The sequence below is a fragment of the Odontomachus brunneus genome, unplaced genomic scaffold (genome assembly GCF_010583005.1).
Source record: "Odontomachus brunneus isolate Ranch 3 - 2012 unplaced genomic scaffold, Obru_v1 Obru_scaffold_036, whole genome shotgun sequence".
In the NCBI taxonomy this organism is placed as follows: domain Eukaryota; kingdom Metazoa; phylum Arthropoda; class Insecta; order Hymenoptera; family Formicidae; genus Odontomachus; species Odontomachus brunneus.
Window position 1 is genome coordinate 778,461 of NW_022639486.1, and position 21,616 is coordinate 800,076.

Consider the following 21,616-nt stretch of genomic DNA (forward strand, 5'->3'; position numbering starts at 1 on the left):
AGAGAGAGAAAGAGAGAGAGAGAAAGAGAGAGAGAGAGAGAGAGAGAGAGAGAGAGAGAGAGAGAGAGAGAGAGAGTGAGAGCCGATATGCACACATAGCAGCGACAAGGATGATATCATAAGGAGAAACACGAAAATAGTCAGTTTTTTCGTGTTCGCGAAAAGACGTTAATGAGACATTAACATCTCGGGCGTTTCCCCTCTCCCCCTCTCTTTCTCTCTCTTGGCCGGTGCGAACACGAGCATTCGCGCGACGCTAATTACGTGACGTCCTCGATGGCTGTGTTCCAAGGAGAGATTTTTTACAGTCGACCGGAGATCGATGCGATTACCTGGGTCTCATGAGCTGAGAGACGTAGGAGGAAGACTCGTTCGTATCTCATTTTCGTACGCGCGCACTCATGTATAAGGTGTCTGTCATGGAAATTTCGCAGCTATAGCGTCGTAACTGCAGAAGAATATATCAGAAAATGAGCTGAGGCAAGTAACGATTACCGTCCCTACTCGAATTCAGCCTGTATGCTAAATTGCTCTTCCCGCAAGATAGATGGTTCGGGGAATAGGGACGCCGATGGCGACTGGGGGAAACATCCCCCTGCGCTTTTTTTCCAGGAAAGTCGCCGCGTAAACGGGGGTTGTACGTGACACCATAGGGTACAACATGCGAATGGCCCGAGTCTAACATGTTCGTAACCTCAACAACGAGAACAAAGAAGGATCGATATCCACGACGCCAGGGGTTGGAAGTAGTGGTGGTGGTGGTGGTGGTAGTGGTGGTGGTTGAAGCGGTGATAGTAGTAGTAGTAGTAGTAGTAGTGGTGCTGGTAGTGGTGCGTTTCGTGTTTCGTTTCTCATTTCCGCGGAGGACAATGCACTCGGCGATGCAAGGATCGAATAGTCGATAAGCGGCGGCGATTTTAGCAACGGAAGCTACCTCGACGTTAGTCCGTCTCATCGATTTGCGTGGCACATGTACCCGACAATAACGCAGAACCGCCTTCTCGCCCGAGGGAAGACTTGACGAGGGGAGACTTGACGAGGGGAGGAGGCCGCGCCAGAATTTGCAGAAAACGCCGAATACGCGTCTGCAAATTCTCAGGAAGGGGCTTTATCGATCCACGGCCAGCCGTGGAATACGGTGGTGCCCAGAGCACGGGCCTAAAAGTTGCGGAGAAGCCCACGAATCTCAGAGAAGAGAGAAGCGTGAAAGAATGTCGAGGGTGAGGAATTTATCCACTGACAGACGTGAACAGAAAAGCGAAAATCGAAGGTAACAAATTCCGTTGGAATCTCATCGCGGAAAACGGACTGCGTCAAAGTAAGTCCCGAGGTGGGGAAAATGTCAACCGCGGAGAATTCTAGATGATGATAGTGGATGAAAGGGGAAGCACCTTGAAACCTGGAACACGTTGTATATGTCTAAGCTGAGAGAAGGTATAGCCGGTAACGATACTCGAGGGAGCTCCTCGAGACGCGGAGCGGGCGCCGAACACGGTCGAACGTGCTGAAGCGTAGACTGCGAAAGCCTTAGGCCTTTCACGGAACGTGGTCTTTCAAGACTAGGGTCATCTATAACCCTGGCCATTGGATTCTTATCGATCTGTTCGTGCTGAATTTTTCAGTGGGCATGCCGGGTTGATTGACCGCCGGCCGGATCCCACGGAGTCTATGTCGTTCGTGATTCCGGAATGTACCGTGAATTTCGATCCTGTCGATTCTCTTCGACACCTTGTTCGAAAGATCAAGAGGAATGGAGGTATCTGGCCCGCTCAGAGGAGAGATAATGTCCGCTTCCTCCGCTCTTGCCGCGGGTTCAGCTTCGCTCGGTTTCGTTCGTATGTCTTGCCAAATGTATTCCGAAATCGAACACAGCTGAACGTGATCGTGAAAGGTCACGGTGCTATCTTCAAGATGAGTCAGAGAATGTTTCTGCCTTACATAAATCATCCTATCGATCCTGAAATTGCATTCCGACCGCCGAATATGTTATATTGTTCTGTCTACAGTTCACCTAACTGGTGTTGTTGTTTCTCCGAATATACTTCGTCATTTTACTTCGCGTCGTTTACAGAGAGGTTCCCGATCAAGCGTTCCTTTTGCCAAAATCAGCCTGTCGTATCACGTCGTTGCGAGAAACCAAACAGTCGCAGAATCACTTTGATGGAATCCAATCGCAAATTTGATTGAGTGGTCTCTCCCTCTATGTTTTCGTTAGTTTGAAAAGTCTTTCGTGAGACATTCAGTGGAAGTTACGGCAAAAAGGGGTTGGTGAAGGTTGGTGGCGGCCTAATGAGCGTTAAAAACGGCAGACGGAATTTCCTCTTTGAGGACGTGCAATTTGGCCAGCTCGCGAAACTCAAGTTTGGCCGACAAGTTTCACGAAGTTGCACGAGTTTCGCCAGGCCGAACTTCCTGGTGGAGACAAGACGAGAGATGTAAGATATTCCCGATTGCTGTACCGGAACAAACTCGCGCGGTACGCTAATTTCGTAATAAGCGATCTTTCCAAGACATCAAGAAGCGCGCAACAGAGAAATCTCTACGTTTCACGACCCGTCGAGCGGTGACGGAATAAAACCAGCACGAAAGTGGATCGGTCGGCCCCACTAAATATTTCCGTCTCCACGGCGCACGCCATAGTTTCTTCTTAGCCTTTCCTCAATCTGTCACTCGTAATTTTTAACATAAGCACTTCCCTTCGCCGAAAGGCGCATCGTTCTTGAGACTCCCTCATCGATTACCCAAAATAGGAAATAAATAGAGTACCTTGGCCTTGAAATTTACATATCTCGAAGAGGGGGGCGCATGGAAAATAGCACGAAAATTGCCGGTTGTTTCTACGATCATTAGGCTTCTTATTCCCCCGTCATTCTACTTTACATTTCTTATTACTTTTTTTCGTCTTCGTCGCTCGCATACACATATACACGCACATAAGAGCATATCATTCGCGATCATAGAAATAAAGTTGCAGCAGAGTCAATTAATGGATTTATTTTTAACCGATCGGCATTGCGTGCTGGGACTTTTATGTAACTCCTCGTGCTCGTAAAAGATACACAAAGGCACAACACTCGACGGTACAAGTCAACATCGTTAAACTCTCATCGTCGGTGCTCTTGCGAACGCGAGTTCGTTATCAGGCGTATCGTTTTTCATGCAAAAACGTTCTCGAAATATCGCATGCGAGGTTCACGTTGCACCACCGTGAAACAACCTCGGCCGTGTGTACATTCGCCGCCATGAGAGCGCGCAAATACAGTCGTGTTGTATTATCATTACTCATATATGGTTGATAATTAAAACGGGAGTTGGAACGATGAACAACGCGCCTCTCTATCTGTCACGAGATCACGCTGCTTATGTCAGCGACATTTAAACGCGACGCACGAGCTGTTTTCCGAATCGAAATTTCCATTCCACACCACTGCAACTATCATCAAATTCAAAGGATCACTCGGAAAATTGAAATTTAGATTTTGGACATTAAGCCTGTAAATATCGTCGAACTTTTAGGCCAATAAAGAATCTCGAGATACCTTTATACAGACTATCGTGCTCCTGATGCTACAAATCGCATAGCTTATTGTCATTTTCTTTATGTGGAGATTTAAAAAAAGACGTGCTGAGAGTATTTAACAGGGAAAAATATCTCATTGATTTTGATAAATTTTGTTGACTTTAAGTAAATTTAATCATTGAAATGATAAAAAAATTTTATCGATTCAAGATAATCGAATATTAAATAATTCTCAAATGAGTACTTCTAGAATGCCTCAGCAAAACGAACAGAAGGATACCTCAAGTTTGTTGGGTCCTTCAAGTTGGACAATATAGAGTTAATGTAATAGAATCAGAATTACGACTCAGATTTTCTCGCGAACTTGTCGCATTTCGTTCGCTCTATGGCAACGTCGAACGTACCGCGTTCCATCGCGCGTACGTTGTTTATTCGCTACTTCAGAACAAAAATATTTGCATTGTCACTTCAGCGACGCTCCGAAGGAAAGCGGGGAAGTCGATCGAGCCGCGGCCTGTTTACAGGAAGTACTGAAAACGACGAAGACGCAAACCAATTCCGTTTCGCGAGCGTATTTAGTGCCGTGATGCCGCAAGAACGCTTCGGCACTCACTCCCCTCGGCCGAATCTCATTCGAGACAGCGAATCTCGGCGGAAGCGATGGTCGCGCGGAGGGCCGTCTTCTCGTTTCTCAATCTGGTTCATCCAAATCGAAGTTGCCGCGCGTCGATCCTCATTTCCTGAACTTGTGTCTCGTTACATTCGTGGCGAACGGCGGTCGCGCGTTCGTACGCAGGTAGTACTTCCCTCGATACTTGGGGTTGGCCAAGAAACCCATGTAAACCTCGGGCTTCCACACGCAATTCGCCAAGATATCGGCTCGCCATCTCGGGCAGTGACTCGCGGGAAATCCATACGGGTTATCCAATGATTCCGAGTAGTAACGCCAGGCTCGATTATGGCCGCAGGTAACTAAACGGAGAACGAAAATACTCCTTAGTGAGAATATTCTGGAAACGGAATGCGGAAAGTCTTCTCACAAAAGTCAGTGCTGAAGGAGTAGAGGGTGAGTAGAGGGTGGAATTCTCGCGCGCCTGTAACGGCGCGTCGTAATGAGTCACTCACTGTATTGATTGATGAGCCGCCTGAAGCCCATGCGAACGATACTCCTCAAATCACAGCCGGGTTGTCGCCTGCTGCCACCGTTCGGATAAAAATCGACGTGGCCGAGGGGATTGGGAAATCCGAAATGGCCGCCGTCGGTATGAATAACGTCGACGAAGGTCGCGTCGGCCCACGTCAGGTGACCCTCGTCCCCGGTATCCATGTACAGCGGATAAGCCGGGTCCAGTCCGGTGATTCTGCCTATCTAAAAGCGCGCTTATCAGCGTACGATTCCCCAACATTCCGGCCGTTTTGGCTAACGCGTCTCGCGATTGTCGCTAATGCGCTTCCAATAATGCATCGCATTAGCAGAGCGCGAATGTGCAGTACACGAACAGATAGAAGAGCATGTGTGTGTGTATGTGGCTGGCAAATTTTATTAGCGGATTTTACGACCTTACCTTCCGAGGTGCCAGAGCCTTCCCCATGAAACCGGCAGCTTCCGCGCCCAAGCTGAAGCCGATCACATGAATTTTGGATAAAGGGACGGCTTCTTGTGCGTCGAGCCAACTCATCATGTAGGCTAAGTAAGATCCAACGACTTTGGCATTCTTTACCGCCGTTATATACCACGGTAAAACCGCCAGCCGGGCCCAGTCCACCAGTATCACGTTGTAGGGCCCGCGACGAAGATAGGCTGAAACAAAACGACGGACGTAATTCATTTTTATCTTATTTTTATTTTTTATTTATTTTTTTTTTTAGCAAACGACTCAACCATAGAGCAAGTGTTCTTCTAAAAACGAAGGAAAAATGCGGACAAAGCCATCCATTCGTGAAACGCTCGTTTCGTCTAACAATAATAAAACGCAAATGCATGGCGTTTCTAAAATAAAAAAAAATAAGAAATAGGGTTTTTTAAAAAGTAATACATAAACAATGCGGCTTCCTTGGGCGAGTTGAATTAGATCGACTCGCGTGGCGAGGAGCGGAAAAGTTGACGATTTATTGTGACAAGTTATGGTAGCGCTTGCTATTCGTCGCCCTGACAGAACCTCTTGAGATTTCGAGGAGCACTCGTAAATCTTGTAGTTACTAATGGATTCAACCAACTCGCTCACACCGAGTCGTATGCCCGCGCGAACCTTTCCCTCGGAGAAAGAAACGACATGGTTGCGGTGACTACCGAGCAGCTGCTGCTTTATTCAGAGCATTGCGCGCTGTGCAATATCGCGCGCGCGTCTATCGAAAAAAAAAAAAAAATAGAAAAAAAACAGTTGAAAACTTCACTCACATATTTATTATCGCGCCCGAAGTGCTCAGCGAAGTGAGCTGAAATTCATTTCCGTCGGAGACACTTTCCGGTGACTGTCGAACTTCAATTCCGAACCAGCCGAAGGGAAGATCTAACTTTTTTCATGCATGTCGAAGTATGCTAACGAGTTTGCTGAAACGTTTTACTTCCTACGCGGATGAACGCGAACGCTTTTCCCGCCATTGACCTCTCCGCGAGTGTGCGAGGTCCCATGTAGAATTTTACGATCGAGCCTTCCTCCGGGCGTTACTAAAAGTTACATTTTTTTTTATATCGATCTGATACTGGCCCAAGTTAAAGTTAGATTACAGTCGAGTGGTAACTTGGATCTGTGACACCGATAATTATTCTCAATCGATTATTCTCAACTGTATACATCAATTGAAAGAAACTTTTTCGCGTAATACTCGACATTGGTTGGCACAATATGGACCCAAGTCTCGAAATTACGTAGAAATGTTTGTGTAGAACATCTCGAACAAAGTAATACACGAAATTCCGTATTTTGTGCGGTAAAATCGTCTGATACTCTTCATTTCCTTATTTAATATTATGATTCTTCTGTATACTGAGAAAAAAATACTTGAAAATTTCTCTGTGTTTATGTATATATGTATGTGTGCGTAGGATAAAAGTTTATTTCACAGAAATAAACTTTATTTCGCACAAATAAACTTTATATCTCACACATAAATTTTCCAAGTATTTTATTCTTAGTACATAACGATTTATCGTCTACGTCACGTGTTGTAATCATACACGTGTCATAAGAAGAGCACACGCGATGCGTGTGAGTACGCGAGACGCCGACAACAGTGGCGTTTGTTTCATGTTCGTGCGCCGATTTTTTATCAGATTACGGCTGTTAGAAAAACGCGAAGTTTGCAAAAGCGTCGCATCGGTACTATGCTATAGTGCGTTCACTCCTCGCATTTAGCACCTTTCGCCCTTCTCTAGCTGATGACTTGAACTCGACTCAAGAGAGCGGCACGTAGCATTGTTCTAGGCCTCAGCTCCACTTTGGCGATTCGCCGCTTGTCGATAATTCCGCGTGGAAAAGTCGTAGCGACGTCAAAGAAAGTTGCATTCGAAAGCTAAGACTCTATCCCGATTCCGTCGAGAGGACAAACGTTTCTTGTGTAAACAATTAATTTTGAAGCTACAATTAAAGACGCAATTTCGACTTTGATTCGAGCGATTATTCTGAAGTAAATGAATCTCGTTATAGAGAGCATTATTTCCGCGTTTGCGTTATAGGATGAATTATCTCGTAATTAAATTTTCATGAGATGTTTCAGTTTCGCATATATATGCTGTATATAAATACATAGTCATTTACCACGGTCTAATTTGGCGGCGAAACAATTATTCGATTATGGCAATCTCACTGAAGTTGAACGACACGAAGAGATCGCTTGAAAAATTACAAGGCACGTTGCATAAGTGGGCGATCAAACTATTTGCCGACGATGATCTCAGCAGAAAAGGGATTCTTGATCAATGATTAACAGTCACCGGTTGGCCAAGCGTTGGCTTCGTTGTGCTGTCGACGTTCGGCTGTCTCCTACAGTGGACGCTCGTTGATTTTAGATAAATATTATTTGAAGTAACGTACCGTTTCGTACAGTGATCGGGCCGGTTCCGTCAGCGCTGTCGCTGTATCCGTGAATGTACACGACGGTCGGGTGTTTAACGTTGAAGTTACTGCTCCACAACGTCGTGATGTCGCCCGGATTCAGTAGAGCGGGATACGTGGGATTCTTCCTGCCGTGGTTCAATGCGAAACGCAAGAAAAATGTCGCTATGAGCAAAATGTGCGGAATTTAATACGATCAACGGCGTTGGGCACGTTGATTTACGGATGAGACCCGAGAACTAGTTCCGGGGCATCGATTAATAATTAATTACGACCGGATGGCCGAATAGTTCGGCCAACTTTCGGCCGATGGACTGATAGATTAACGAAAATTTCCGGTCAATTAAGAGCGCTCGGTCCCGTGAGCAATATCTAAGTGTGCCAACTAAGTCGCGGCCGAAGCTGCTTGAGGGCACATTACTGCGCGGCATTGTAATTCTGAAGCGCACGAGAAATGCTGATACCTGGTATACAATTGAAATTGGACGTCCCGATTCAACTGGATGGGGCAGCAATAGAAACACGTGCCGGTGGGAAGTGGAGTCAGATACAGTGTCGAGTCCCCTGATGAGAAAAGCAGAAGTACATGACAACACCTTCGTCATCGTCGTCTTCGGCGAGGCTTGAACCGACAAATTCCGCGATCTCGCTCGCTCGTTCGACCCAATATACGAGACCTGAGCGGTATCGAAAAAATAATTGGCGGAAATGCGCGGCCCAATCTTGCCGAGTGTTTTATCGGGTCGAACGTCTCGCTAATCGTTTTGTCGATACTGCCATTACTTCTCCGGCCGCGGCCGATTAATTTATATTCAATACTGCATGAGAGAGACTTTAGTTGAAGGATAACGAACGGCTTAAGTTCCGCTCCGCGGGCGCCCCGCGCTCCCTTTGATACTTCCATCCTTTAACTGAATCGATTGGACGGCACGAGGCCCGCGAAAAAAGACGCCGCGACTAATGCGTCATTTATTTCCAACAGCTACGCCGTGCTGTAGCTCACCCCGTGCGTTTCGTTCGCCGTAATAAATGTATGGTGCATAATGCCGTCGACGGCGACGCCCGGCCTCGACCAATCGTTGCGGTCGTCGTCATTGAACCTGACGATGGTCACGTTATGTCGCGTGTCGTGCAGCCGACGGTGCGATCGACAGTGCGCGATATTCATCCTGTCGAAAGAATCCCTCCGCTTCCCCACGTCGCGGAACACCAGGGGGATGCATTGTTATGCAACTTCGCGCGCGCGCGCGCGCGCACAAACACGCGAAAATGCATTTATCTAAAATGTAGATATTTTCCATACTCCCGAGATCGTCTAGATTAGCGCACGATACGTTCAAGTCTGCTGTTTTTTTGTTCAGCGATTGAACGAAGTGTCGTTACATCTAAAGCCGATTAACACTTGAACGATGTGAAATTCTACAGTAATGGCAATACAGGACTGTGTATGCACCGAGCGAAGGGCGTCACGACTTTCCGGTTACGAGGAGGCAGTAATTCCGGCAGGGAACGCCGATCCGCACGGCGTATTCGGCCGCGTGTATCGACGTGACGCCAAGAGGAAACGCGGAGGTAATCCGCCTTTTCATCTACTTCGGCAACGCACGTGATGCCGTGTCCCGTCGCAATTAAGCTCGCGCACATAACATACGTGGTTAAGTGGCCGTCGAGCGAGCGAGCTCATGCGGTTGTTCGCGCTCCGCGATCCCTTCAATCTTATGCTTGGAGAGTGGCAACGCGTCGAACGGCTTCTGTGTGCGAAAACACGAAATCGTGTACCATTTTTTATTATTTCGCGATGCGGAGCGCTTTTCACGAGCGCCCAGCACGTTGTGGAAACGCTGCGGTGTGTTTGCGCGAAACGTCGGCGAAACTAGGAATCAATGCGCTTGTTCAAATCTTTGTTCCATGGTTCTGGTTGCGTTGACTTCAATCAGTTACCTGGTTTATGCAAGGCGACGTTACCTGGTCCTAATTATTAATAATCCTCATTATTAACTAACTGAAACTGCCCGGCGTTGCCCGGGTTATCGCATCAAGGGAATAAAAGTAGAAGTAGGGGGTGAGATGCCTATGTAGACTATATTTTCCGCAGAGGGTCCTAGAGAATAAATATGCAAAACTTGATCCAGTTTGGGTCAAAATGTATATAAAATAAACCTAAAATTTAAATAGCTTTAATATCTGAGCTTTTTTGTTTTGTCGCTGGTTTGTTTTGGGTACGACTACTAATATTGAACATATTATTTCTGAATATGCACGGAGAAAAATAATTTGCTGACCCAGTAAATTTTCTGCTGGTCTAGCAAAATCTTTTCGTTATTATATGGACGCCAAAAAGATTTGCTAAGAGTACTAATCACTATTTGCTGGATATAATTTGCTGAATCTGCAAATTATTTTGCTATAAAAATCATAATGGATTTATATAAGCAGTTTTGTTCCGATAGCAAATAAATTTGCTAAAGATACATTATTTTGCATCAATAGCAAATTAATATGATTCTTAGGGCAAATACATTCAACAAATTTTTTTTATCCTGGCAACGAAATTACTTCTGCTCTGATAACGAATAATTTGTAAAATTAGTTACGTCAACTAAATTTTTTTGATATCACTATGAATATGCAACGACGATTTTGCTAAAAGAGCAAAATTATTTTTCTCCGTGTGATTATAAATTACAATCTTTTAATTCTGATGTTAATTTTATTATTGTGTTTATTTTCATATTAATATTGTGTATTTTATTTTTGTCACATATACAGGATATCTCATTTGAAACAGGCCAATCGAATATCTCAAATACATACATAAATACGCGCGTGTATCATTGATAACAATTAGTAAAATTGCATTTTTCACTGTTAAATAACTCCTAAATTATTGGACTTACATGTTTACACTTAAATTAGGCCATACATGTTTTAAGGATTTTGTATACAGAATTGAGTGATTTTTTTCGAATCTATTATAAAAAGTGACTTTTATTTATAAACAAGACTTTGACGAGTGACTGTAGTTAAAATTCGAGATCATTGTCTTTTTTCGCCTCAAAACCCTAAAAATTTTATCTAAAATAGTATTATCTGCCGGGCTCAGTTTCTGAGATATCCCTGGCCTGTCTAAAATAAGACACTTTCTATAATTCTTGATTATTGCATTTAGAGGCGCGTTTTAGAGAATTTGTTACTAGAGGAATGACGTTTTCTCTTTTTCTATTATACGAATCAGGCAATTGATTGGCATCAATCTGATCAGAACTATGGGATAATTTCTACGACGCGAAACAAGAAGGAGACGAAAAACGGTCGCGGATAATAAAAGGAGGATTAATCTTAACGGTTGGTGAAAGTCCGCTCGAGTGCTCATGGCTCGAGACGAGCGACGTATTGTACAATTACGCAACGAGATTATGCACCTTTTCGAGTGACCCTCTAAAAAAATGGGTCATGGTGTAACACTTTCGCCGTGATATTTATAGTGTTTTTTTCGTGCATGCTTCGTCCGACAGAGTGTACTACCTTGGCGAAACTCGTGGCTGGTATGTTATGTCAGCGCGAGGATTACTCGAACCGGGCGTGAGTCGCGGCTTCGTGCAGCTTGGCGAGACGAAGAAGTGTTATCTGTTCTGACAGACTGACGCTCAGGTGAAAGAGGTATCGAACAGAAGTGAATGATACAAAGAAATCAGGCTATCTGAATATCGGTCATCGCGCAGTTCGCGCGGACAACCGTTACGACGAAGAATTCACTTTTTTTCACCATAATCGTCATTACTATGCATTTGCCGTGCTGAATTTTCTTCGGTCCAGTAACGCTTCTGCGTCATTTGCGGTTTCAGCGGGGAGCGTATCTTCATACATACCACAGACACTCCTGGGGACTATACCGGAAGTGTCTGCGGTATCGTCTGGTCGGAAACAAAGAATACCGTATCTCTGCGAGCGTGATGCCGTCGCGGAGGAGGAAGAGAAGAAGGAGCGGAAGGAGAAGCACCGTCTGGAGATGGTGCGTCGAGCGCGTGTGACTACGTTGCTTTACACCTGAAAGATTAGGTCCGGTGAACTTGCGATTTTCTCTCGGCCTCGAGAGAATTAAACGTCATGATGCGTTGCAATAAGTAGTATCAAGTTTAAGGGGTCACCTCAAATCTGTCAACGCGCAACAGTCGCGTTAGATCTTCAATTTTAAGGTGAAAGCGTGGCGAGTCCTCGATACTACGCACCAGGATCGCAATCCCGATTACGACGACACGGGAAGAAAAAGAGTCTACGTTATGCTATTCTTGGGTGGAAAAAAGGTGTCTCGTCTCGTCTCGCGTAGGAGCACACGTGACAACACAATACTCCGCCATATAGACGATCCATTGCACCGTACCAGTTTTCACGCAAGATGCGTTACGCGTTCTGATTACCTCATTTTGAATTGTATCAATACGCCACGTCGACATACTAGGTCACAGGCGTACACGTGAGACGAGAATGCGCAACGAGATGAGATAAGATGCGGTATTAACGGTTTAAATGTCTGCGACGATTAGCACGGCTAATCACTCAGGCGCGGCAAAGAGATTGGCCGTGTCGCGAAAACAGCGCACTCCCGTTGCATTCCGCGTTTGCCAGATTCGCGTTGCTCGCGCTATGAGCGTTCCCTCATTCGCTAATTACCGCGAACTCCACCATCTCTGCGCTGCTGCTCTTATTGCTCGACGCCGGCGTTATTAACGAAACAGAATCGCACTTGACACGATCGCGTAAACACGCGCGCGCTCGCCGGCTGCACGGTCGGTGCATGACAAATTGACGCGAACAATAGCGTGATCTAGTTCTGGTCCACTGACGGTTAACAGTTTTCCTGCGCGCACAGCGTTATTAAACGTGCAGTTTCAACGCTTAAATACGGCCGCAGTCGCTCCCTCCAATGAAAATAAACAATTTTGTATGCATTGGTAATTATTGTAAATTATACTGTTATTATAAATTAATACGCTGCAAATTGTGTTAGAAATATACTGTACTGAACATTAACGAGATACACCGACGTAATTAACGCTCACTGCACGCGCACGTTCAGCACTTTATCACGCACTCGGGAAGGATAACCGGGTTGCTCGCGGACAGAGGGAATCGAGGAGTCGGAATGATCGTGCGATTACTTTGCGCCGATCTGAATTTACCTCTTCGGAAAATGTACAAGTGACAGAGCATAGGCACGAGGAATGACGGGATTGACATTGTCGAGTGGCCAGGAGTCTCCCGAACGACGCGCCCCACCGACGAGTCTTTCGCAGCGGTATATCGTCTTATGCCGTATTCCAGAACAAACTGGCGGGAATCGACGCCAGCTGATCATTTTGTAGAGCTCTCGGTACCGTCATCTCGGCGAGCACGGCGCGGGCGTCACGATCTACTTTCCTCCCCCTTTTTACAGCACCGTGCGATTACATGCCGAGCGAAAATGGACATATTACGAAATTACTTTAATTGTGCGCTCGGTCGCTCGCTCAAGTCCCTTCGTCGAAAACCGCGCGCACCGTTGTGTCGTGAAGGAATTCTTATTTTCCCGTGGGTGCGTTTTTTTGTCTCGAAAACGAGCAGCGACCGCTTGCACGCTTGTAAAATAATAAATTCCTCTTGCGTGATTTATTTAAACTATTGTCTTCTTTAATTCATAGCGAATACAGATATTATATATCTGATATTATATATTAATATTATATATTAATTATATATTTTGTGCCCTGTTTCTCTCAAAATTCTCCAATAAAAATGACGATAAAGGGAAAATAAATCTAGATATGCTTATCAGAAATATAAAATTTGTCCTGAGGGGAATCGTGCAGTCATTATGAATCACCACTAAAAAGGTCAAACGCAAAACTTCAATATTTATGTGTATTCACGTGCTCACATGTGCTCACTGCACTTTCTTTATTATTAATAGTCCTTATTAATAAGGATACCTATCGCTACGCTGCGTCATATGATTTATCAGGATCCGATAACATCGCCTTGTACAAAGCGGATAACTGAATAAGATTATCCTGGTCAGGAGCGTGGGATAAATTTTTAATTGGAAATTAGCTCAATAATCAGAACGTTTCTTTCTCCCGCGAAAGAAATTCGGGCGAAATTGACTTACATAATGTTCTGACGAGAGGGACCTCTCTTCTGCTTGCAGGACAAGTTGTTGACGAAATTGGAGGAGAACGAGCCGGAGCTGGCATCCTCGCAGGAGGATGAGGTAAGGAACGAGTGGGTGAGGTGACAAGAAGAATGAATTCTCTCAGAACGACGCTCTCGACGAACATCGTCGAGCAGCTAATCGGCCATTTCGAAATAAAATTCTCAGTCGCAAAATTTCCCTTTCACGCGACCTCTCGAGAAGACTGCCGTCGCGATTCGGTCGGTTCGCTGAGAGAAGTCGTTTCCGCTTGGACTGGCATTCGACACGCTCGCTGCCTCTCTTCCTTAGTTAGTCCTGCACTTTCCTCTTTAAGGTTCCTTAAGGTTAACCTGATTGCACGAGGCTACTCACTTCGCGACGGACAATCAAGCTTAATTCGTAACTTCGCCGCGGGCCCGGTGATTGGCGAGCGAATGAAATTTCTTCTGTCTGCGGCCGGAAAAACGCGCTGCGTTCGAAGAGAACGAAACGGTGAAACGAGATGAAGTATTCTTTCCGCCGCCGGTGAGTTGCGAGCTGAGCAATCCCTACGCGAAAGCACAGATCGGAATTAGTCAGGCGAATGGAGCCTGATGAAAATTACGTTCACGAATAATGCGCGCCTAGAAACTCTCTCGCCGTGTGAATTCTGAAAATGGTCCTCGCGGAGAACTCCACGAAAATAGCCACTATGAAAAGAAAAGATACGAGAGGATTACGAAAGGTATGGAAATCACGAGAAATGAATGACCACGCGCGCTCTTTTCTTCTGGGGTCGCGGAAAATCCGATGGAATGTGCAATCGCCGCTCTGCGCATTACATCAGAAATGCCGTGTGTATAACTTTTCGATCGGTTAAGCCGCGCACTCTCTCGATTAGGCGTCGGGTCGCGCGATAAAGTAAACGACGATAACGGAGCAGCCTGCTGTATCGCGCAAAATATGGCCGTCCATCCGGAAGAGTCGCAATTTCCGAACGAATTGGTCGCCCAATCGGTCGCAAAAGTCGATTAACGGCGATGACAAAGTGGCGGTCGCAACCCTTCGACTCCTGACGTGTTCGCCCACCCTCGACGAGCTATTAATATTTCGATTAAAGCGACGCCTAATTACGTTACATCGGCGCAGCAATAGCGGCCGTCCCGATAGCATAAACAACAACGACGCCGGTGTCTCGCCTATCCGCAGGCTTTCATGAGACTGTACAAATATAAAAACGCAATATACAAATAGAACGAGAAGCGCGCGATCGACGTCGAATACAAAAGCGGCTACAGTCGCCCTCTGTGTATCTATTTCTCTTTTTCTCTCTCTATTTCTCTCTCTTTCTCTCTCTTTCTGTCTCTGTCTCTTTCCTCCCTTTCTCCTATTTTCCTCTTTTTTCACTTTTTGTCGATCTTTTCCCGAGTAGTCAATATTCGACATCGTTTGTGCGATTGCCAATCAAGCTCTGTTCAATATTGTAGTGCGCGTCCGACAACTGCTTCGTTATTTTTTCAGTGCGTCATATGCGTAAACGCGAGGGCGACGATGCAAACGGCGCCATGCGGGCATCGAGTGGTGTGCAGGTAGGTAAAAGAATTTCAAGTGTGCCTCTTCCCGCGGAGACATTCTGCCGAAGGTATTTCGCATTTTTTCTTTTACTTTTCTTTCACACGGGAAAGCTGGGATAAGCACTTAATAATCATCTTCTCACGCGTCGCAGCGCGCCGTTAATTTCTTTTTCTCGTCAAAACACGTCTCGTGTGTCAAAAGAGGTTGTTTCTTTAATTCCTGAAGCTCGACAGTCGTATAAGCTCTCGTGACCGCCGTGTTTGCAGACGCTGCTTCGTCAAGACGATACAAATGGCGGTCTCTCAGAGGCTCTTGCCGCTGAGGTGCGTCATATGCAGAGCGAAGATTCTTCGTTTGAAGCAGACTCTCATCCCGCGTGACGTAAGTAATGATGTTCGATCACAGGAAGGATCTGTTCACTCTCGAGCGAATGCTCGAAAAAGCACGCTCGACCGTCAATTGCTTTTCTCTCTTCTGTCGTTTATATTTTCTTCTTCGCGTCTCCCGCGATGAAAAACTTGCCGTGAGGGCTTGTTCTATATCGACTACCGCCGTCGGCTCGTCGGGCGCGGTGTGAATTTCAGTTTCAGTTATAAACGCGTCGGTGAGACTCGCGCGTTTTCGCCGACGGGGCGATGTGAGCACGACAGTGATGAAAATCGCGCTGCTAATTGGAGCGAATTCACAAAGCCGTCGGCGCCTTTGCGGCCAATTCGGTTACCGCGTACACACGCGATGCACACACTCCGTGTGACACTCAAAGACCATTTTTACTAATCGAAACCGCTGGAAATATCGCCGTTCGCTCCACCGAGCTTCGGGGGAGCTCGCTCGTTGCCCGACGTTGCGCGATCGATCGCGTTTGGTAAATAACTAATCTCGAAAGAGAGTTCATTACTACTTCGTCAAATATAAAACACGTTGCACGCGGCAAAAGCAAACAACAACAACAAAAAAATAAGAGAGAAAAACGCTGTTTAGTTAGAGATTGATCGTAACACTGACAATTAGTATCCGGTAGAGTTTAGTCGGACATTAAAGTTTCACACGTCAATCATCGTGAACACCCCGGATGTATCTCGCTCGGGGAATTGCGAGTCGATCATGCACTGTGAGATTGTTTTGGTTTATAGTATTCGATGTCGGGTAAATCCTGGGTACTGCCGCAAAGCGCGTCAGAGTACAACATGGGCACGGGCGTCACCGCTGGTGTGTCCGGGCCCGGTGGCAGATGGGGAACCGGAAGCGTGCCAGCCTCTGCCTCTCTATACTCGATGGCCAGCGGCTCGTCCTCCATATCTGGTTCGTAGAAAACAAATCGCCGGGCGATCCGCGCTCTGTCCTTAAGGACTAGCCGGCAAATTATCGCATTCTCTCAATTCGCATCGCTCGCGCAGGAGTGTCTTCCGTCTCTTCGGCAACTTCCTCGTCCGCGGGTAGCACCGGGAGTTCCACGCTCGGCAAGCCTACGAGGGTACGGCAACCCACAGGCGCCACGCTCAGGCGTTCCCAGACGCAGTCGATGAAAATGCGGATTCAGGTTAGCGACTTGTCGATGTTGGTGTGTCGATGTAGATGTAGACTTTCAGAGGCGCGTCGCCGACGCCTCGTCCTCCCGTGGATAGACGCGATTCGTTTGTGTATCGTTTACCTCGCTGAGAACCTGCGTGTGTCCCCGGCCCGACGATGTACGCATACGATTGCTTATCGAAATTAACAGGAGTACCAGGACCCCGTTCAGCAAGTCAGCGAGGAGGAGGAGGTGATGCGGGAAAATCGGGAGCGTCGATTGCCGCCGATTAAAGAGTTCCAGAGGGACTACCGTGCCGGCAAGGCCTCCACCAGAATCAGGTAGCGACTTTGAACGATCCGGGCACTGACGGCTACGCATACTCTCGAGAGATCAGAGAGTTCGTGTAATGTGCGATTAACGGGTTCGCAGATGCGCTCAAAAGATCGTGACGCAGCTGGAAACGTCGCCGAGCCCGCGGGGCACATCTGGCGTCGTCAGCACGTCCTCGTCGTCGGCGTCGTCGTGCGGCCGCGCCGCGTCCAAGAGGCCGGCGTCGGCGCCGAAGATGTCGGTGGTCCAAGAGGTGCAGAAGTCGAAGAAAGAGAAGGAACGGGAGAAGGAGCGTGAGAAGGCGGAAAAGGCGCGGCAGAAGGAGGAAGAGAAGGCGGAGAAGACCAGGCAGAAGGAAGCGAAGAAGTTGGCGAAGGAGGAGAAGAAGCGCGCGAAGAAAGAGGCGAAAGCACGGCGGAAGGAAGCCGAGGAAGCCCTTCTCAGGGATGACAAGTAGGGATCTGATCGCGTAAAGGTCTCGAGAGTTCGATCTGTGTGGTACAGACGCGCCGGGGTGTCGTGGGGTTCACGGTGATGATTGACGGCGATTCCCGGCGTCCTGTACTTACGCGAAGAGAGATTGACGGATTGGACGTGGGACGAGTTACGGGCGAATTCGCGAGAGAGAGAGAGAGAGAGAGAGAGAGAGAGAGAGAGAGAGAGAGCGAGAGAGAGAGAGAGAGAGAGAATGTGTGTGTGTTTGTTCGAAGGCCTCTTGACAATTCCAGCTGCTACCTATCGACTAATAAAAATGGCCTAGCACAAAGTTTTCTGAGGAAGCAAACGCGTCGCGTGATTACAGTGATTCTGCCGTCGTCGAAAAAGTCGACGAGCACCGGGTATTTTTGTGGTTTGCGATTTGGACAGATTGAGTCCTGGGACAAAAGGCGACGTAACAGCCAGTCGTTTCGAGCGCGCTCCGTAACTCGCCCCGAGCCGTCTTCGGACCGTGGACTCGAGAGAGAGAGGGTGGTGTAAGAGGAAGGCAGTATACCTAAGAAAAATCTAGAAGCGGCCAAACTTAGTAACCCGTCATATCGAGTTATCGCGGACTAATACTATTATCGATAGAACAACTCGAGCGTAGCGCTATAATCTAGAATCCGAGCGAATTGTTTCGACCTTGCATTTTCCCTCGTCTCATCTCATCACGATTTTCTTTTCCTTCTCCCCCGCGTTGTTCCGAGATTACACCCTCGTCCTCTGTCCGTGCTGACGAGGGGATGCTCACTCATGTCATGGGATTTCGGTTCGGTTCAAGCTGGTAGCACGTTCATATTTCACGAGCGTACACTTTAGGATTAATAAAACCGACGCGCAAACGTGATCTCCATCGATTATACGGGAAGAACCATCGCGAGATATACTCGACCCTCACTCGCGCGACGAGCATCTTCATCGCGACGTTTAATCGCCAACCGCCAATTCGAGATAATCGATAATCCCGTTCCTCCAGTCAATTTAAACTAGCCACCGTGCCCCCCGCCTACACGACATCGGAAGGAAAACACTCGACTCTCGATCCTTACATCCCATCCCTACCTATTTCATTTCAATTCAGTGGAGAATCACGCGGAGTAAGACGCTCGCGAGGTAAAAACGACAATTTGTCGATCTCACTGACGTGACGGAGAGAGAGAGAGAGAGAGAGAGAGAGAGAGAGAGAGAGAGAGAGAGAGAGAGAGAGAGAGAGATCAGAGGGAAAAATTTATTCTAATCTCAGAAACGGAACGGAGAATTGTTCTCGAGAGAGACCTCAGGGTGATTCTGACGTGAAAATCTGACAAGATTGGCGGTTCTCTCTCGCCCTTGGAGATCTTCCCGTCGAATTGAGGAAAAAATAAAGAAAAGACGACGCAAGTGTGTTACTCCGCTGCCTCCCTGTTTCGCACTCCGCGTTAGATACTCCCACAATTGTCGTACGTTGTAAATACACTCACAGAGTATTTCACGAGCGAGCGTGAAGGACTTTTGTGCCGCGAGCAAAGTCGTATGTCGCGTACGAGGGTAGCCTAATAAGATCGATTTGTTAAAACGCGAGAGAATATACCTAATAACGAGATAGTCTTATATATAGTACAATATACATTTATAAAAAAAATATATATACATATTATAAATAGAGAGAAAGAGAGAGAAAGAGAGAGAGAGAGAAAGAGAGAGAGACAGAGCCGATTTTTGAAACGCAACGCGTGTCTCGTTACTGTTCGTGAATTCGTAGGCTCGTAGAAGAAACTCTTGTTATCGATTACTCTTCAGTTCGACCCTTTCTCTCGCTCGGTAATCCACGAGCGGCTACTACTACTACTACTACTACTACTACTACTACTACTACTACTACTACTACTACTACTACTACTACTACTACTACTACTACTACTACTACTACTACTACTACTACTACTACTACTACTACTACTACTACTACTACTACTACTACTACTACTACTACTACTACTACTACTACTACTACTACTACTACTACTACTACTACTACTACTACTACTACTACTACTACTACTACTACTACTACTACTACTACTACTACTACTACTACTACTACTACTACTACTACTACTACTACTACTACTACTACTACTACTACTACTACTACTACTACTACTACTACTACTACTACTACTACTACTACTACTACTACTACTACTACTACTACTACTACTACTACTACTACTACTACTACTACTACTACTACTACTACTACTACTACTACTACTACTACTACTACTACTACTACTACTACTACTACTACTACTACTACTACTACTACTACTACTACTACTACTACTACTACTACTACTACTACTACTACTACTACTACTACTACTACTACTACTACTACTACTACTACTATTATTACTACTACTACTACCTAACGAATCAAGCAATTAATTATGAATCGCTATATTCTACGGCGTTCAGTAGATTCCTCGTGATGGATTTAAAGAAAAAAAAAGAAGAAAAAAACGCAAAGTTACATGAGATTTACGCGTTGATAGCTTTAACATTAAACGACGAAAACCCCCGGTGCGTGCGTGTGTGTGCGTGCGTGCGTGCATGCGTGGTCGCGCACGCGTATACACACGCACGCGATGCGCAAACGATTCTTCGATCTTAGGATTCCGCCCCTGATCTCTCGATTGTCTATCGCCTTGCGAGTCTCCCGTAAAAAGCAGCCGAAAATCAAAAGCAATTTTTTTACGAAATCTGCACATGTCCAGATCAACTGCAAGTCTCGATATCAAAAGGATCGATGAGTACGGGAGGTGACTACACCGTGGATCTCTACTGGCGATCCACGGTGGGCCACCTCTCGCCGACGGGGAATTCAGCGTTATTTTATCGGCGTTTCAATAGCATTGACGGTTTAATAATAATGACAATACTTCTTTTGTAAACCAAAAGAGAGCGTGAGCACGTAAAAACTTTCGGACGCCACGAGCTGTCACGAGCTGTCACGTTACGATAGCGGTACGGGTGAGAAAGTCTCAAATGCCATTACTTATTCCTTGGTTATTCACTCTCGTGGGATCGAGCTCGATGCACAGTTTTTAACGCGAACGACAAAAAAGCATCAAACATCGGACAGTGGTTTCCAAATAAGTTGATTCTGTAAGTTGACTCACCGCGAGTGAAGGCGCGTCACTCGAAATACTATAGAGCTGTGAATCACGAACCATATCTGTGTGCGTGCATGAGTTTTTGCCTGTAAGCAAACATTATGATTGATTTGAAGAATGTACTTGAAATTATTAAGGTCAGTCAAAGAAGTTTAATTCTCAATGACATTTATGTTCTGCTACCAGAATGTTGGCAAAGGGAGACGGATGAAGCCTGCCATTAACTTGATTGATGAATAATTTTTCTATAAATTTCCATTTATTGCACTATACTTATAAAGCCAAGTATGACTAAACAATTGATCCGAACTATTCGACTGACGTAGTATAAATATTGGTATATCGGAATAAATCGCTGCTGGAATTTATTCAAGTCTTTTTGTGATCATTTATCACGTTGTAGCAAATGAAGTGACACAGTTATGGTTCGCCGATTTAGAAATCATGTTAGATGTGACGAGAGTGGGAACGAGCGTTGCCGGGAAACGACGATGGCGATGATATTCGACAAGAATTGGACGACGATTTTAATTGTACGTTAAAAGCGATCGCGCACATATCAGTAGTAATTAGTCGATTTTAATTAGCGTCCTCGTTTGGGCCGCATTGCGTCGCTCTAAGCAACCCAATTTTCGCCACTCTTACTGCTCGGGTGACATGAGCGTCGGCGGAGTAAAGTAATTATATGATACAATCACGAGCGACAATGAGGTTAATCCGACGACGCTACGAATTAGTGTGTAACGTTAACCGTCAATTATTACGCCCGTTGCATCGATCCCAACTGTGACGAGCCCGCGCGGCTTCCACAGCGTATTCAATAATCAAAATAAGCAC

At 46.1% G+C, this 21,616-nt stretch overlaps 2 protein-coding genes across 6 annotated transcripts in view; one reads left to right on the forward strand and one right to left on the reverse strand.

The window, feature by feature from the left end:
* The window catches only part of LOC116843903 (TBC1 domain family member 10B-like), a 45,525-nt gene extending 25,980 nt beyond the window's left edge, over nucleotides 1-19,545 (forward strand). For 3 of the 4 annotated variants that reach the window (XM_032814810.1, XM_032814809.1, XM_032814811.1), the window contains exons 3-9: nucleotides 13,760-13,822; nucleotides 15,245-15,312; nucleotides 15,565-15,679; nucleotides 16,432-16,600; nucleotides 16,696-16,838; nucleotides 17,019-17,149; nucleotides 17,241-19,545. In XM_032814810.1, coding sequence (XP_032670701.1) covers nucleotides 13,760-13,822; nucleotides 15,245-15,312; nucleotides 15,565-15,679; nucleotides 16,432-16,600; nucleotides 16,696-16,838; nucleotides 17,019-17,149; nucleotides 17,241-17,598 — 1,047 coding nt within the window. In that variant the 3' untranslated portion in view covers nucleotides 17,599-19,545. Of the gene's footprint in view, nucleotides 1-801; nucleotides 1,221-13,759; nucleotides 13,823-15,244; nucleotides 15,313-15,564; nucleotides 15,680-16,431; nucleotides 16,601-16,695; nucleotides 16,839-17,018; nucleotides 17,150-17,240 lie in introns of those variants that run through there. The other variant, XM_032814812.1, reaches the window with a different exon arrangement.
* LOC116843905 (pancreatic lipase-related protein 2) lies at nucleotides 2,625-12,891 on the reverse strand. Of its 2 annotated transcripts, none has more exons than XM_032814814.1 (6): nucleotides 12,597-12,881; nucleotides 8,040-8,139; nucleotides 7,555-7,703; nucleotides 5,086-5,321; nucleotides 4,646-4,889; nucleotides 2,625-4,492 (listed from the first exon to the last, which is right to left on the reverse strand). In XM_032814814.1, exons 1-6 carry the CDS (start codon nucleotides 12,601-12,603, stop codon nucleotides 4,254-4,256), a joined length of 975 nt encoding a protein of 324 aa, XP_032670705.1. In that variant the 5' UTR covers nucleotides 12,604-12,881; the 3' UTR covers nucleotides 2,625-4,253. The 2 variants fall into 2 exon arrangements, with proteins under 2 accessions (XP_032670705.1, XP_032670704.1); XM_032814813.1 differs by having other exon boundaries at nucleotides 2,626-4,492; nucleotides 12,756-12,891.
* Nucleotides 19,546-21,616: the final 2,071 nt, after the last annotated feature.

Bases quoted from the DNA above. Each gene is read 5' to 3' on its own strand.
- LOC116843905 (XM_032814813.1), bottom strand. From the start codon at position 12,813: ATGTCAATCCCGTCATTCCTCGTGCCTATGCTCTGTCACTTGTACATT. The intron at 7,704-8,039 runs GTATCAGCATTT...GAACCACGGCAG, and splicing joins CAATTTCAATTGTATACCAG to GAAGAATCCCACGTATCCCG. The intron at 4,890-5,085 runs GTAAGGTCGTAA...GCGCGCTTTTAG, and splicing joins AGGCTCTGGCACCTCGGAAG to ATAGGCAGAATCACCGGACT.